At 40.9% G+C, this 13064-nt stretch overlaps 1 protein-coding gene and 1 long non-coding RNA gene across 4 annotated transcripts in view; both read left to right on the top strand.

Annotated features, from left to right (window-relative positions):
• The window catches only part of LOC138633387 (uncharacterized protein DDB_G0287625), a 231828-nt gene that overhangs the window by 9583 nt on the left and 209181 nt on the right, over positions 1–13064 (top strand). For 2 of the 3 annotated variants that reach the window (XM_069719593.1, XM_069719592.1), the window contains exons 2-8: positions 2726–2871; positions 2975–3599; positions 4813–5365; positions 6836–6897; positions 6990–7086; positions 7178–7296; positions 7939–10208. In XM_069719593.1, the coding sequence (XP_069575694.1) occupies positions 2726–2871; positions 2975–3599; positions 4813–5365; positions 6836–6897; positions 6990–7086; positions 7178–7296; positions 7939–8478 (2142 nt within the window). In that variant the 3' untranslated portion in view covers positions 8479–10208. Of the gene's footprint in view, positions 1–2725; positions 2872–2974; positions 3600–4812; positions 5366–6835; positions 6898–6989; positions 7087–7177; positions 7297–7938; positions 10209–10638; positions 10813–10922; positions 11267–13064 lie in introns of those variants that run through there. The other variant, XM_069719591.1, reaches the window with a different exon arrangement.
• Positions 1–13064, top strand: part of LOC138633394 (uncharacterized) — a 160249-nt gene that overhangs the window by 140799 nt on the left and 6386 nt on the right. The gene's annotated exons all lie outside the window — the stretch shown is intronic.

Below are 13064 nucleotides of genomic sequence, written 5' to 3'. Positions count from 1 at the left end.
AATATTGCCAACAATAGGAAATGCTTGACATACAATGCCTTTTGATTCGGCGTGCGAAAACAAGCACACACAGTAATCTGGAAAAATAAATAATCTCCCTTTTTCTTTGGAAATTGTCAGCTTTTTAAAAAAATATCTGGTTAAGTAAGCATTTGACACTTTTTGAAACTTTCATAATCTAAATTAAAAAAGACGTGAGTCACATGGAAAAAATAAGTACACCCATACAATTACTACACCCTTAAAATTCATGAGATTAGAGTCAGGGATTCCAGATCAGCCTCAGGTTGTGACAGATGGTCTTATCTAAGGCCATCTTCAGACTGCAGGCAAATCAGATTTTCTTCTCAAATCAGATCTTCAGGACTGACTGTCTGCACTGTTATTTTGCAAGTAAATAGATCAGATTTGATGTGTCCAGACATCACCAATCTATCTCCATGGGTTGCTATGGTAATGACGTACGCCTAGCTATGCTGGTGACGCAGCTTTCCAACACAGAAGCTGCAGTAGACAGTTTTATTTTGGCTTCAGTCCGTGGACTGTTGTTATCGTTGTCCTCTACAGCGTGAAAATCAACACGCTCTGCTAGCGGTAGCAGAGATTTTGCTCACTGTCTTTCTGAAAATGACGTCATCACTGTGTGTCACGTTGCGTGTGACGCAACAAATCCGATCTGAGCCAGGAGAGCGTCCAGGCTGAGAAGCATCTGTAGAAATCCGTTTGGAATTACATTTTAAACCTCCTCCGAATGTGGCCGATTCGGGCTGACCATCTGAACATAGCCTAAATCTCTGATACGCAGAGTCTGGTGTTCTCTTTGCTGTTGAAGTGTTTGGTTATCATGCCAAGGTGTTAAGAGATTTCAGAAAAAAGGTTGTGGATGTCTATGAGTCTAGCAATGGATTTAAATAGGTCTTGAAATTATTTGAAAAAAAAAAAAAATTCCAATGTAAAGAAAAATCATGGAGCAGGTTTCAAACAACTCCCAACTGTCCCAGGACTGGCCGCCCCAGTAACTCGAGACCAACTTCAGAAAAAAGTGTCCAAGAACCTCAAAACTTCACCGCAGGACATGCAGGCAGCTCTGCAGCTGCTGGTGTCCAGCTGCATGCTCCTACAATCAGAAAGAGACGACACATTTAACCTGCATGAACAGTGGCCAGGAAAACCACTTTGCAGTCCAAAGGGGATTTTACAGCAAAACTACAGATACCCAGTGAACTTGCTGTATAAACTGAGACTATGCCTTTAGAAATATTATGATCTGGACAGACGAATCAAACAATGGCTCAAGAGAAAGAAATGGTACGTGAAACACGTATGGGCAAGAAAACCCTGAAACATTTTGCAGCAAAAGAGGAGAGTCGGTGTGTGATGAAAGTCGTACATTTGGAGTGAAGAAGTCAAAGGAAACCACCTTGGATGGCAAAACAGCAATATTTATTGATAGAACTCCATCGAGGACAGACAGAGTGACAACTGTAAAGGTGTTGAACCAAATTCATCTCTATGTTCCTAACCTCTGAGGTTCAGTTAATGTTGTCCACCTGAATGTTCTGCATATCAGATAAGAACCCACCTTATCATTGAGACTTGCTTTACAGTGGAACACTAGACGGTCCCAGTTTATAGCCATAACAGACCTTACCTTATATACCTAACATATGCATTAATTGGAGTCAAATCAGTCAATTTATTGAAATACTTATCAAAATAGCATCAACTCATCTTTAAGTATCAGAATTGGTCCTTTGAGTCATAGACATGTCCTTGTGAAACCAGAAAATATTCAAAGAGTGATGTCCTTGAAAGTTAACTGTGGCAAAGTAGAATAAAAACACCTGTGACCACCCAAATTGAAAACATGTTTAAGTACAGAAGACACCTTTTGATGTCACTGTGAATACAAGAAACTGTGACATTTCATCAAAGTCAAAGGATAAATCACAGCGTCAACTTCGAGGTGATCGAAATACAAAATCATTCCAAAATCTTTGATGTTAACTCCAACCTATGATGAACTATTATTCAGGAAACCATTTGTCATCCAAACATGCCAAAAAGAAGTTGTTGTCTTTAGTAAACTCATCAGTCACAATCAAGATTTTAAAGGAACAATCAGACAGCAAATGAAGTCAATTCTCTTGTAAAAGCATGGAATAATGATGAAATGGATCAAAATAGTAAAACATATTACAAATCAAAGTTCAACTGATAATAAATCCGGGACCAAATGACAACACTCGTATAAACTGAATTATTGAGATTTACTAGATTTATTTAGCCTATATTTAACTGTCACCGTTTAGACAGAAAGAGGAAACATGGAGAGTAGACTTCTGTTATGTGTTGTGTGTCTTGAACATTAGGCCACCATTTTTTGGAAAGATGCAGTTGGTCAACCATCGGATGCCGCATGATTTCTTGAGAAACTGTAGCAGATATTGTACGTTGTCCTGGTTGTAATCAGACCATTGAAGCAGTTCCTATAATGAACTATAATCCTATTCAGTGTACTAATCATTACCCAAAGATATAAAAGTAAAGTCCTTGTGGGCTCATTACGCTGACCAATAGATGTACAAATTATTTATAATTTATAAATAAGTATTAGCCTTTTCAATGTATTTAGAAACCTAACCGCACAGAGTAAAAGGCCATGAATATGCTATTAAAGTTCTGTCTTGTACAGCACTATAACATGAACTCTGAATACTCTCAGCCCCAGCGTAGCAGCTTCTCCATAGACCGTAGTACACCGATTGTTTTGGAAGGCAGCCAGCAGATCCTCCCTCCTGCAGAACTACCACGCCTTCAGGTTCCACAATGGAAACCCCCTCCTGTGGAACCTCCTCCTCCAGACAACAGGTATATGTGTGTGTGTCCATTTAAATGTGCCAGTGAGAGCTGGAGCACTAATGTACTTTTGGTTTGTGCTCATGTTTTAAACACATTCCTGTTAATTCTACAGTGACCGAGCTGGTGAGGAGTTCCTGAGATGCATTGCAACCAACAAACCTCTCCCAGACTATCTGAAAGGGAACATGGCGTACAACCTGGCTGATGCATTTAAGTCGGCCAACATCCTGAAAGAAGCTCTCAAATCAGACCCTAAGTTCCAGAGGCATACAGCCAGTAGAGCTAAGAGCTGTAGTCGGAGCCGAAGTCGAAGTCGTGGCAGAAGCCGAGGCCGAAGTCGTGGCAGATCTCGAGCCAAGAGCCGCCCGCGAAGCAAAAGTCGAGCGCGCAGCCGAAGCAAAGGAAGGAGCAAAAGTCGTGCTCATGGCAAGACTAGAGCGAGGAGCAAAAGCAGGGCTCGGACTCGGAGCCCGAGCCAAAGTAAAAAGAGGAGTCGTTTACGGAGCAAGAGCCAAGCCAGAAGGTCCAGGTCACGGAGTAGAAGTAGTAGTGAAAAGAGGCGTGAAAAAGACAGAAAGAGAAAGAGGAGCCCTGTGCACAACGAGAGCAGCAGCAGTTTCAGCAGCTGTAATAATCTGAGAGGAAGTAGTCTGTTAGAAGGACTGAAGCTCGTCATGAACAGCAAAGAACTGGAGGACCGGTTACCCACTCTCAAAGATGCCATCATCACTATTCAGGTAAAGGTCATCATTCTTTCCACACATTTGTTTCTATCAGTTTTTGGTGGAAATTCTCACTGAAAAAATTTATTTGTAAAGACTCTCTGTTTGGATACGTCAAAGTTACACCAGCAGCATCGTCATGATACTTAACCAAAGTTCTGCATTAGGTCTGTGGAGCAGCAGTTTGCCTTTCAGCTTGTTTTCCAACTAAATCTGTACAGCTACAATTCCAAACTACTCGCACGGCTGCTAGCATGTCAGATTTAGTTTTGACAGCTGGGACTTTTCTCTGAAAACTTTCGGAACCATCAGCGGGCCTGCTCTCTAAGAGCGTCGTGTGCCGTTAGGACAATAAGGTGCCACGAGATCTTTATTGTAAGATGAGGCTTGGTTTTGAATATTTCAGGAGCAAACCAGGACAGGACACCCTGACAGTCCTAGAGACCTGCTTCATGTCCTGATCATAAAGAACGTCCTTACAGTAGTTCTGGAGGACAGGGCAGTGTCATCCCGAGTAACTACTAAACAATTACCCGTCATCCAGGCCTTTGTGTCTTTAAGAACGTTGACTAACTGATTGGTTCCCTCCGATTTTATAGATATATCTGAGTATCATCAGCATAGAAATGAATATTTATGCAGTGTTTCCAAATGATTTTAGTAAGGGGAGCTTGTATAAGTTGAACATTACTGGACTTAACAACAGACCTTGTGGAACTCCGTAACTGACCTATGAAAGAGTAATTGTTGACATGAACAAATTGGGATCTGTCTGAAAGAAATGACCTGAACCAGTCTAGTGTGGTTCCTTTAATTCCACTTACGTGTTTCAGTCTAGTTAATAATATATAGTAATTATTAGTACCCAACTGAGCTCTAAGGTTAGTATGAAGATTATTCCATGGTCTCTGGCCTTAAGAAGGTTGTCGGTAACTTTGACTGCTGGCATTTCTGTGTACGATGTACTCTGAATCCTGATTGAAAGTCTTAAAATCACCCATTCATGTGCTGATAATGCAGACATAATTGATTTGCAACAGTTTTTTTCAAGAATTTTGGAAACGTAGGTCAGGTTGGATGTTTGACAACATAGCTGGATCAAGTGTAGGCCTTTTAAGAAGAGGTTTGATTCTTTTACCTCAACATCCCAATTGTAGCCGAGCAGCAGAATAAATTCAAGAAGCCTATTGTTCATTGTATGTAATTGTTCTGATTTCTTTCTGCACAGGCTTCAGACGAAAGCAAAAAAGTGGAGTGTGTGTCTGTTGAGCACAAGCATCAGCAACATAACACCGAGGAGAACGTAACGTCTTTGGAAAACGACAGCATGCTGCTTCCCCACGACAGAGTAGGCAGTGACTTCTCCTGGCTCCAAGAGAAGAGTCAGGACGTCCCCGTCCGGAGAGCACAGGAGCTCGAGGATGAAGAGTCATTCTTGTATGGGAATGAAGGATCTTCCCAGATCAGAGAACATGACCAGAGCAAGTCCCTGTTCAGGAGCTTGGGTGATTTGCTTGATCTCAAGCAGCCCCTTCAGATGTCTTCCTCAGCCTCCGGTCTGGACAGCATGGAGTTTGAGAAAATCAAGAACATAGTAAAATGCCACGGTGCATCATCAGATATCGGCAAGATCGTGGCAAAGATTCAGAGACAAAAGGAGGAGAAGGAACTGTCTCCTTCATGTCCAAGCTCAGAAGCAACCACAGAAAGTTTGGCATTGCCGGCACTGAGAAACCCAAATGTACGGCAAGCTCTGGAGTCTTTGCAGTCTCTGATCAAAGGTGAGAATCCTCTGTTGAAACCAAGATTCAACGTAAGATCTCTACTTGTTAAGCCATAGTTTTTTCTGCTTTATATTGATGACCATGTCTTCACACTATGATCTTTTTATTGGCACATTGTATTATAACATTGTTTTCAATCATTGCATTTCAGAACAGTTGTACAAAAGCACTGTTTTTTGAGAATTGTAATCACTGATTGCATAAATCCTTACATCTGTCCCTGGAGTGGCACCTTTTAAAGAAGGAGGATGAAAATATTTCATTTTTTACCAGTTGACAACAAACCCTCTGAAAAGACCAAAACAAAGATCTGAGCAGTTCTGGGTGACTCGTTTCCTCAAATAGATGAACTGTAGTTTTTTTTTTTTTTCAACCTGCTGCCATAAATACTCAGTTTGGAAGAAAATATGTGATTGCACCTCTAAAGATAATCCCTACAAGTGCACTACATACCTCTGTTCAAGTAATAAAAGCAGAACCCAGCTATTTTGAAAAATTATCTCACCTTTTGTCTGAAAATAAAAATTTACCCTTTATAATATTTGGTATGTGTGAAAGTGCTTCAACCACAGACTGTATATAAAAGTGTTCGTAGCTTCCATCCCTGAGGTTCGCTCCAAAAAGCCTCCGGCTCCATAGACTCCCATTCAACTTCTCTCATCAAATCCAAAGTGAATAAAATGTGTCCATCAGTTATCTCGGTGTTGTTAGCTAAAGTCACTCCTTCTTATTAGTTTTCTGGAGGTCCATCTGAAAATAATCCCTCATTCATTAGAAAAGAAGATTCAAGAAGACCTGTTTTTGGGGGCGTGTCTGTTTGATTGACAGGCCTGTGGTGCAGTCAGGTTACAGCTATCGGTGGGCGGGACGTAGTATCGTCAGGTTTCCAATCAGATCGGTCAGATCCACCGCTGGCTCCTCCCCCAGCTCGTCCAAATATGGTCACTTCCTGCCCCAAACTGCTCCGAACTAGCAAAGATGGTGACGGACAGAATCTGAACTGGAGGATTCATAATGTTCACAAACCAATGATGACATCACTGATGATTGATGACATCACAGATGGCTGATGGTTGACTTCAACCTGGTCCTTGCCGACAAGAACAAGAAGCCAAAGTACTGAAAGATGGTTTTGGTTTTCAAGAATAGATTTGTTGAGAATAATAAAATAAGTACCCTTCAGCTCGTGGGTAGATAAAGTGTGGAGGCATGGTTCATGTTAAAATATCAATAAAAACAGATCCTAGTTTATTTTGGTGTGTTCACTCACCAGATGTGTCAAGCTGATTTGGTATCTGTGTCTCTCGAGTTGTGTAGGATAAGATGTTGTGACAGCTGAAGGTGTACCCGGTCATTTGGAAACTGGTTCCACTTGGTCCGACGATTCATCCCCTCTGCTTTTATAGTTTTTATGCTCCCGGTGGTAAATGCAGAATCATTCATTATTGTCGTTCTTCCTTTCTTCAGCGACAAAGGACAAAAGGACAAAAAATGATGGCTTACCCCTGACATCCTCCGACAAAGAAAAGGTAAAGAATTTCCCAGCTGCTTCTGAGTGATAAAGTTGGACACTTGAAAGAACATTAAAACACTGTCCTGATATTTAAATTGTGTTTCACAGGCAGATGATAATGAGCAAAGGAAGAGAGAGAAACTAGACAGAGTAATTCAAATGGAAGGCTTGGCGAAGGAACTGGAGGAGTTGTTGAAACAGGATGGTAACCAAGTTCCTTCCTAGTTTTTATCCTTTTTATTGGTTCTCACTGTAAAATGCTCCATATGTTCACTGGTGTTGTCGTCTGTTGGCAGGCCGGGGTTTCCTGACTCCAGTCATTGGTTTCTACTGCCAGAAATGTGAAGAGTTCATTGGAGACTTGAGTTCTGCTGAAAACCACGCAGCCATCCGCCACCATAGTGACTCTGGCAGTGTGAGTACCCACCGTACATTCCTCCCTGTGGTTTTTATTGTCAACACATCTCTTTAAAGACAAGCCAACAATGAATTAACCCTCCTGTACACACCGATCAGCTGTAACCTTAAAACCACTGACAGCTGAAGAATAAAGTAGAAAACAAGAAATAAATTCTCATTCATGACGATTATAATGTTTGATTATCATTCAGTCTGGATGAGAGATGTGTAACTTTATTTCAGTGGTCATGTTGGAGACTTTAATATGTGCTGCTGTTGGGTTCAAAAACAACCAAATCCAAAGGAAACATCACTGTTGTGCGTTTTGTGAATACACTTCAAGGTTGTTTTCATGTTTTTGGCTGCCGGGTCAGTGAAAATGTACAAGAGGCCAGTAAAATTTGACCCACCGAGTGAGTCAGTCGATGGGATGATTTGGTTTTATCTATACAATTGCTTTTCATCCACTCTCAAGACAGTCTTTATATTTCAGCCCCATCACATGTTTTGCACCATGACTGACGAGTCCCCAGAAAAGTAAAATGTATGTAGTTTGGCACTTCTGTGATTTAAGGTTTAGTGACCACTTCAGTCTTTAAGTTGCTGCAGAGTCTTTAATTTCAGGCTGTAAAATATTTCCCTCGTGTCTTTTTACCAGAAAGTGGAGATGGACAAGCGAGCTAAAGACAGCAAAGGAAACTCGCACTATGACAGCAACAGCAGTAATCGACACTCCTCAGACAGGAAGGATCACCAGGACTATGGTAACCATAGAGATGCAGGAGATCACAGGAATAGCAGAGACCACCAACGGAACTTGAAAGATGAGCGAGATCACATCAGCAAACACCACGACGACCGCAGGAGCCACAAGGCCAGACAGGATAACCTCTCCCTTAAAGAGGAGATGAGGAGGGAGAGAATGCTCATCACAGTGTCCCGGGAACTGACACCTCCACCTGCAAAAGGTAGGGTCAAGGAGGAGGTGGAAAAGGGGCCGGCCATCAGGAGCCACGGCAACGTGGAAGACGCAGCCGGCAAAGGTAAATCATCCAGGAAGAGCAGAGAAGAAGAGAGCGCAGAGAACGATGACAGCAGTGACAGCAGTCACGACAACAAAGGGAAACCTCACAAAACAAAAAAGAAGAAGAAGAAGAAGGACAAAAAGAAGAAGAAGGGGAAAGCAGCGAGGTCCTGAGTGTTGTATTATCCGTACGAAACTGATCCCTTGGATTACGTCAGCAGCTCAAGTTTCATCTCCACCTTCCTTGTTTTCTTTTTGCTGCCCAGTTACTTATTTTTGTTGGGAGGGATACACATTTCAAGCAAAAGTACTATTTTATATTCACTGGAAAATATTTGACTATTAGGCCACACCCCCTCTGACTGACGATCTGCTCACTTTACCTGCAGTTTGACTGCATCTTCATCTTTCTGACGGCTGTCATCTCTACATGTTTCTCCTGTTCGGACCTATTAATCTCACAGTTTGACCTGTAAAGCTCCAGAACCTGGTAGAGATGTGTTCTGACAGCTCTCAGGTGCATTGCTGCTAGGTGGAGGTGCAGGGGACATAAGAGAGGACAATAGTCACATAAATATTTGACTTTTTATATTTTAATGACAATATTTGAACATTCACAAATTATGACTGATCATCCCAATTGGTTGGTATAATCAGAAGCGGGAGGCAGGTCTCAAAAAGGGACTCACAAAGGAAAAGTTTAAACTGTTTAAAAGAAAAGTCAGTTTCACCTGCGTGTCTTCTCCAGAAATAAAGTTAGAAGTTAGTTTGGAAGTTTTGAGTTGTCGGAGGTCATTTTTTTCCCTCCAGTGTTTGTGCCAAAGCCAGGCTGAATGAATTCCAGGCAAACAAGCGCAGGTTGATGTCTCATCTTTTAATTACATGTTTGAGAACAGAAACATTCATCTTCGTAGGAACCATCAAACATTATTTGAATATTTTCCGAGGACCAACAGCTCCGTAGAAAGATGATGTGTGTATTCAAGTTCTTTTTACTTGTCTGCATTTTTTCCTGAATCACAGGATGATACTCGTCTGTCTGCAGCTGCAGTGACTTTGTAGATGAAAGGAAAGTATAGAAATATGTACAATTTAATAAAAATATCTTCAAAAGTCAAACGTTACATCACTAGACTTCTTCATCTCTTAACTGTTCAGACTGACAGAAACACACATCACTGCTCCTGTTAGTCTCACAGACTTTTTCTTCTCACAGTTTGCCCACCCCCCCTGTTGTGCTACGCCCCGCACACCACTGTGCTTTTCCAACTTTCACTTCGGGTTTTTTTAATCCCTCCTTTAAATGTAATGTCTTCTTGGAGACTTTGTAAAATAAATCCAAAACGATGCGGGGTTCCCCACAGGGTGAGAATCTTCTGTGGTGTTGAGTGGATGCACAAACTCATGCAGCTCAGAGGGGGAGAGTGTGACCCAGGTTATTTTCTGCTACACTTTACGGAAGTCCCCTAAACACATCACTTTGCAGACTATTGGTACTATTGGTATTGGTTTTAATTTACAGATGTCCCTTGAATGCCTCACGCTGACTATCAGTGGATGCTACGATTTACCGGGTTCCATAAATTGCTGGTGTGCAGGCTGTATAGACTTTTTCATAGCAGACATTTTGACTTGTCACAGAAGGTACTGCACAGGTGTTAGTGATGGTTCATCTCCATTAAGTCTACTTTAAAAATGCTTAGAAACGTTTTAAAGGTGTTTGAGTATAAGATTTACCATTTGGAGCTCCGCGCACTCAGAAAGGGTTTTAATTTGAAACAGGTACAGGATGTCACCGCATTCAGCCGACAGTCAAAAATATCTTATTATGAGTGCGCTCTTTTCATTTCAGCACAGTACTTCGACCCCAAACGTCCAACATCTGTTGACAGCAGGATGAACAGGTGCGTAGTGAGCGTGGCTGTCCTGACCAGCCGCCCGTGTAAAGTCTGAGAGGGCAACACTGAGATGAATCCAACACTGAATATCTTTGGGTTTTTTTGTTTTTTTCATCCATTTTTCAGTTAAAAACTTTTTCTTGTAAGAAGTCCATTAGGAATCCCATGATGCATTGCATCTGAACCTGTAAATCTATTGCACAATGGAATAACATAAGATTGACCCCATTTTGCATTCAACAGATCTACACTATGAGGGCAGCACCCAAAATAATAGACCAGTAGAACAGTGTAATAGTGTATAATAGAGAAATATATACAAGCACTCGAGCTAAAGAATATTTATTATAAATCCTCCATATGTTCAGTGGGCAGTTCCTCCCACTCCCACGCAGTGATGGTAACTAAACCTATTTCGTATCACCATCTTTGCTAGTTCAGAGCGGTTTGGAGCAGGAAGTAACCATATTTGGATGAGCTGGGGGAGGAGCCAGCGGTGGATCTGACCGATCTGATTGGAAACCTGACGATACTACGTCCCGCCCACCGATAGCTGTAACTTGACTGCACCACAGGCCTGTCAATCAAACAGACACGCCCCCCAAAACAGGTATTTTTTTTAATCTTCTTTTCTTATGAATGAGGGATTATTTTCAGATGGACCTCCAGAAAATTTGAGAAATGTTTGCCCGCTTTAATTCAGTGTTTCTGCCCGTACAGGTTTCCTGTGGGAGGATTCTAACTCCATGACCTCTGACCCTTTATGGACTGTATTTCAAGTTTTACTTGCAGTATGTATATTTGTGCCTCTTTGGTAATTTTAACTAATATTCTTGTAAAAAGTGAGGCTAAAGCAGAACTGGATGATTACAGATGGATTCCACCTGCGTCTAAATGACACTAATTCCAGAGAACCTCCCTGATTGGCTGCAGACAGGAAGTGACACGGTATAAAAGGTCTTGTTTTCTTTTGCTTTTTTTGGGGTTCTGTAGGAAAGTGGATGAGTGCAGCCTCTTGTTTTTTTGGTTCTAAATAAATATGATTTATTTTTTGGAAAGCTCACTGTTTTGTTTTTATCATTTATTGTATGAAAATACTTCAGTGTCAAATTGCCCATAATTCTTACTGTAACTTTAAAAGCACTAAATAAGAAAAGACTCTGAGCTGTTTACTGTCAATTATAAAATAAAACGTGTTCATTAAGACATGTGCAAAGTATTAATTACTGTATTTAAATGAACCATTTAAGCAAAGCCAGCAGTTGGATTTCAGCTTTAGAAACATCAGTAACGCTAACTCTCTCTCTTTGTCGTCACTGAAGACATTTGACAAAACTTAATAAACATATTTATGTTCAGTGGGCGCTCCACATGTTGGCTGGTTGTCTGACCCACTTTGTGTGACCATTTACATTTGACCATTAGACATAATAATTTATATTTTTGGCTCCTGTGATTTTCCTGCTGTGACGTTTTCAAGATGTCTTCATAGAAAAGTTCTGTTAGGATTTAAGGAAACCTGCTTACTTGTTCTGATTTGTTCTGCAGAAGGTAAAGTCATCCACTTTGTGAGGTAAATGAAGATTGTGTTTAGTAGGTAGGAGGAGTTTCTTTTTAAGTAAAATAGCACCCGCAAAGTTTCTGTGACAACCTGCTGACTGAATTCTCAGTTCTCAGGTGGTGAAAGATGACTTCTGTGTCTTCGTTGTTCAGTCGCTTGCTCAGAAGTGCGGAATTCTCCTTCTACTTATCTCTGATCTGTTTTGTTCATGGTCAGTCCTCGACGGGTAACTGGAGCTAACTCCTGCTGCTATCGTCTGCTGAGTCAGCACACACAAACAAGTTTGTGCAGCTACTCTTGTGAGGACCTTGCATTGACTTCCATTCATTGCGTACAGCCTAACCACAAACCATGTGCACTTTCTTCTCATCCCAAATCTACATCCTCTGTAACCGTATTGGCGTTGGCTCTGGCTAATGAAGAGAATTTGCAACCTTAACTTATTTTTCCATTTATTATAATATTCACTAAAAATATATGTCTTCTATGTCCACTGACTAGTGAGTACGTTTTGAATAATTCTCTGAAAATAGCATCTTTTCAAAGACTGAAATTGTATTTCACAGATTTGAAGAAACAGCAAGAAAACAAATCCAATCAGTTTTGATAAAGTTCATTAAAATGTTTCTGCCATTTAAATGTGATAAGCTAATCACATGTTCAATGTTGTAAGGATATTATGTTGTGGTGTTTGTTTAAAAATGTTTTTTCCCTTTTTGAACATTTTTGGTAGATGTTTATGTGAGTACATACAGTGGTGTGAAAAAGTGTTTGCCTCCTTCCTGATTTCTTATTTTTTTGCATGTTTGTCACTTAAATGTTTCATATCATCAAACAAATTTAAATATTATTCAAAGATAACACAAGTAAACACAAAATGCAGTTTTTAAATGAAGGTTTTTATTATTAAGGGAGAAAAACAATCCAAACCCACATGGCCCTGTGTGAAAAAGTGTTTCCCCCTAAACCTAATAACTGGTTGGACCACCCTCAGCAGCAACAACTGCAATCAAGCGTTTGTGATAACTTGCAATGAGTCTTTTCCAGCTGTGGAGGAATGTTGGCCGACTCATCTTTACAGAGTTGTTGTAATTCAGCCACATTGGAGGGTTTTCCAGCACCAACCTCCTTTTTAAGGTCATGCCACAGCATCTCAAGAGGATTCAGGTCAGGACTTTGACGAGGCCACTCCAAAGTCTTCATTTTGTTTTTCTTCATCCATTCAGAGGTGGACTTGCTGGTGTGTTTTGGATCATTGTCCTGCTGCAGAACCCAAGTTGGCTTCAGCTTGAGGTCACGAA

Source organism: Brachyistius frenatus, unplaced genomic scaffold (genome assembly GCF_029030835.1).
Source record: "Brachyistius frenatus isolate BFR_SWC_R1_liver_20210118 unplaced genomic scaffold, ASM2903083v1 Contig_218, whole genome shotgun sequence".
Classification (NCBI taxonomy): domain Eukaryota; kingdom Metazoa; phylum Chordata; class Actinopteri; family Embiotocidae; genus Brachyistius; species Brachyistius frenatus.
Note: the sequence above shows the minus strand (reverse complement) of the source record. Positions and strands in the feature narration are given on the sequence as shown.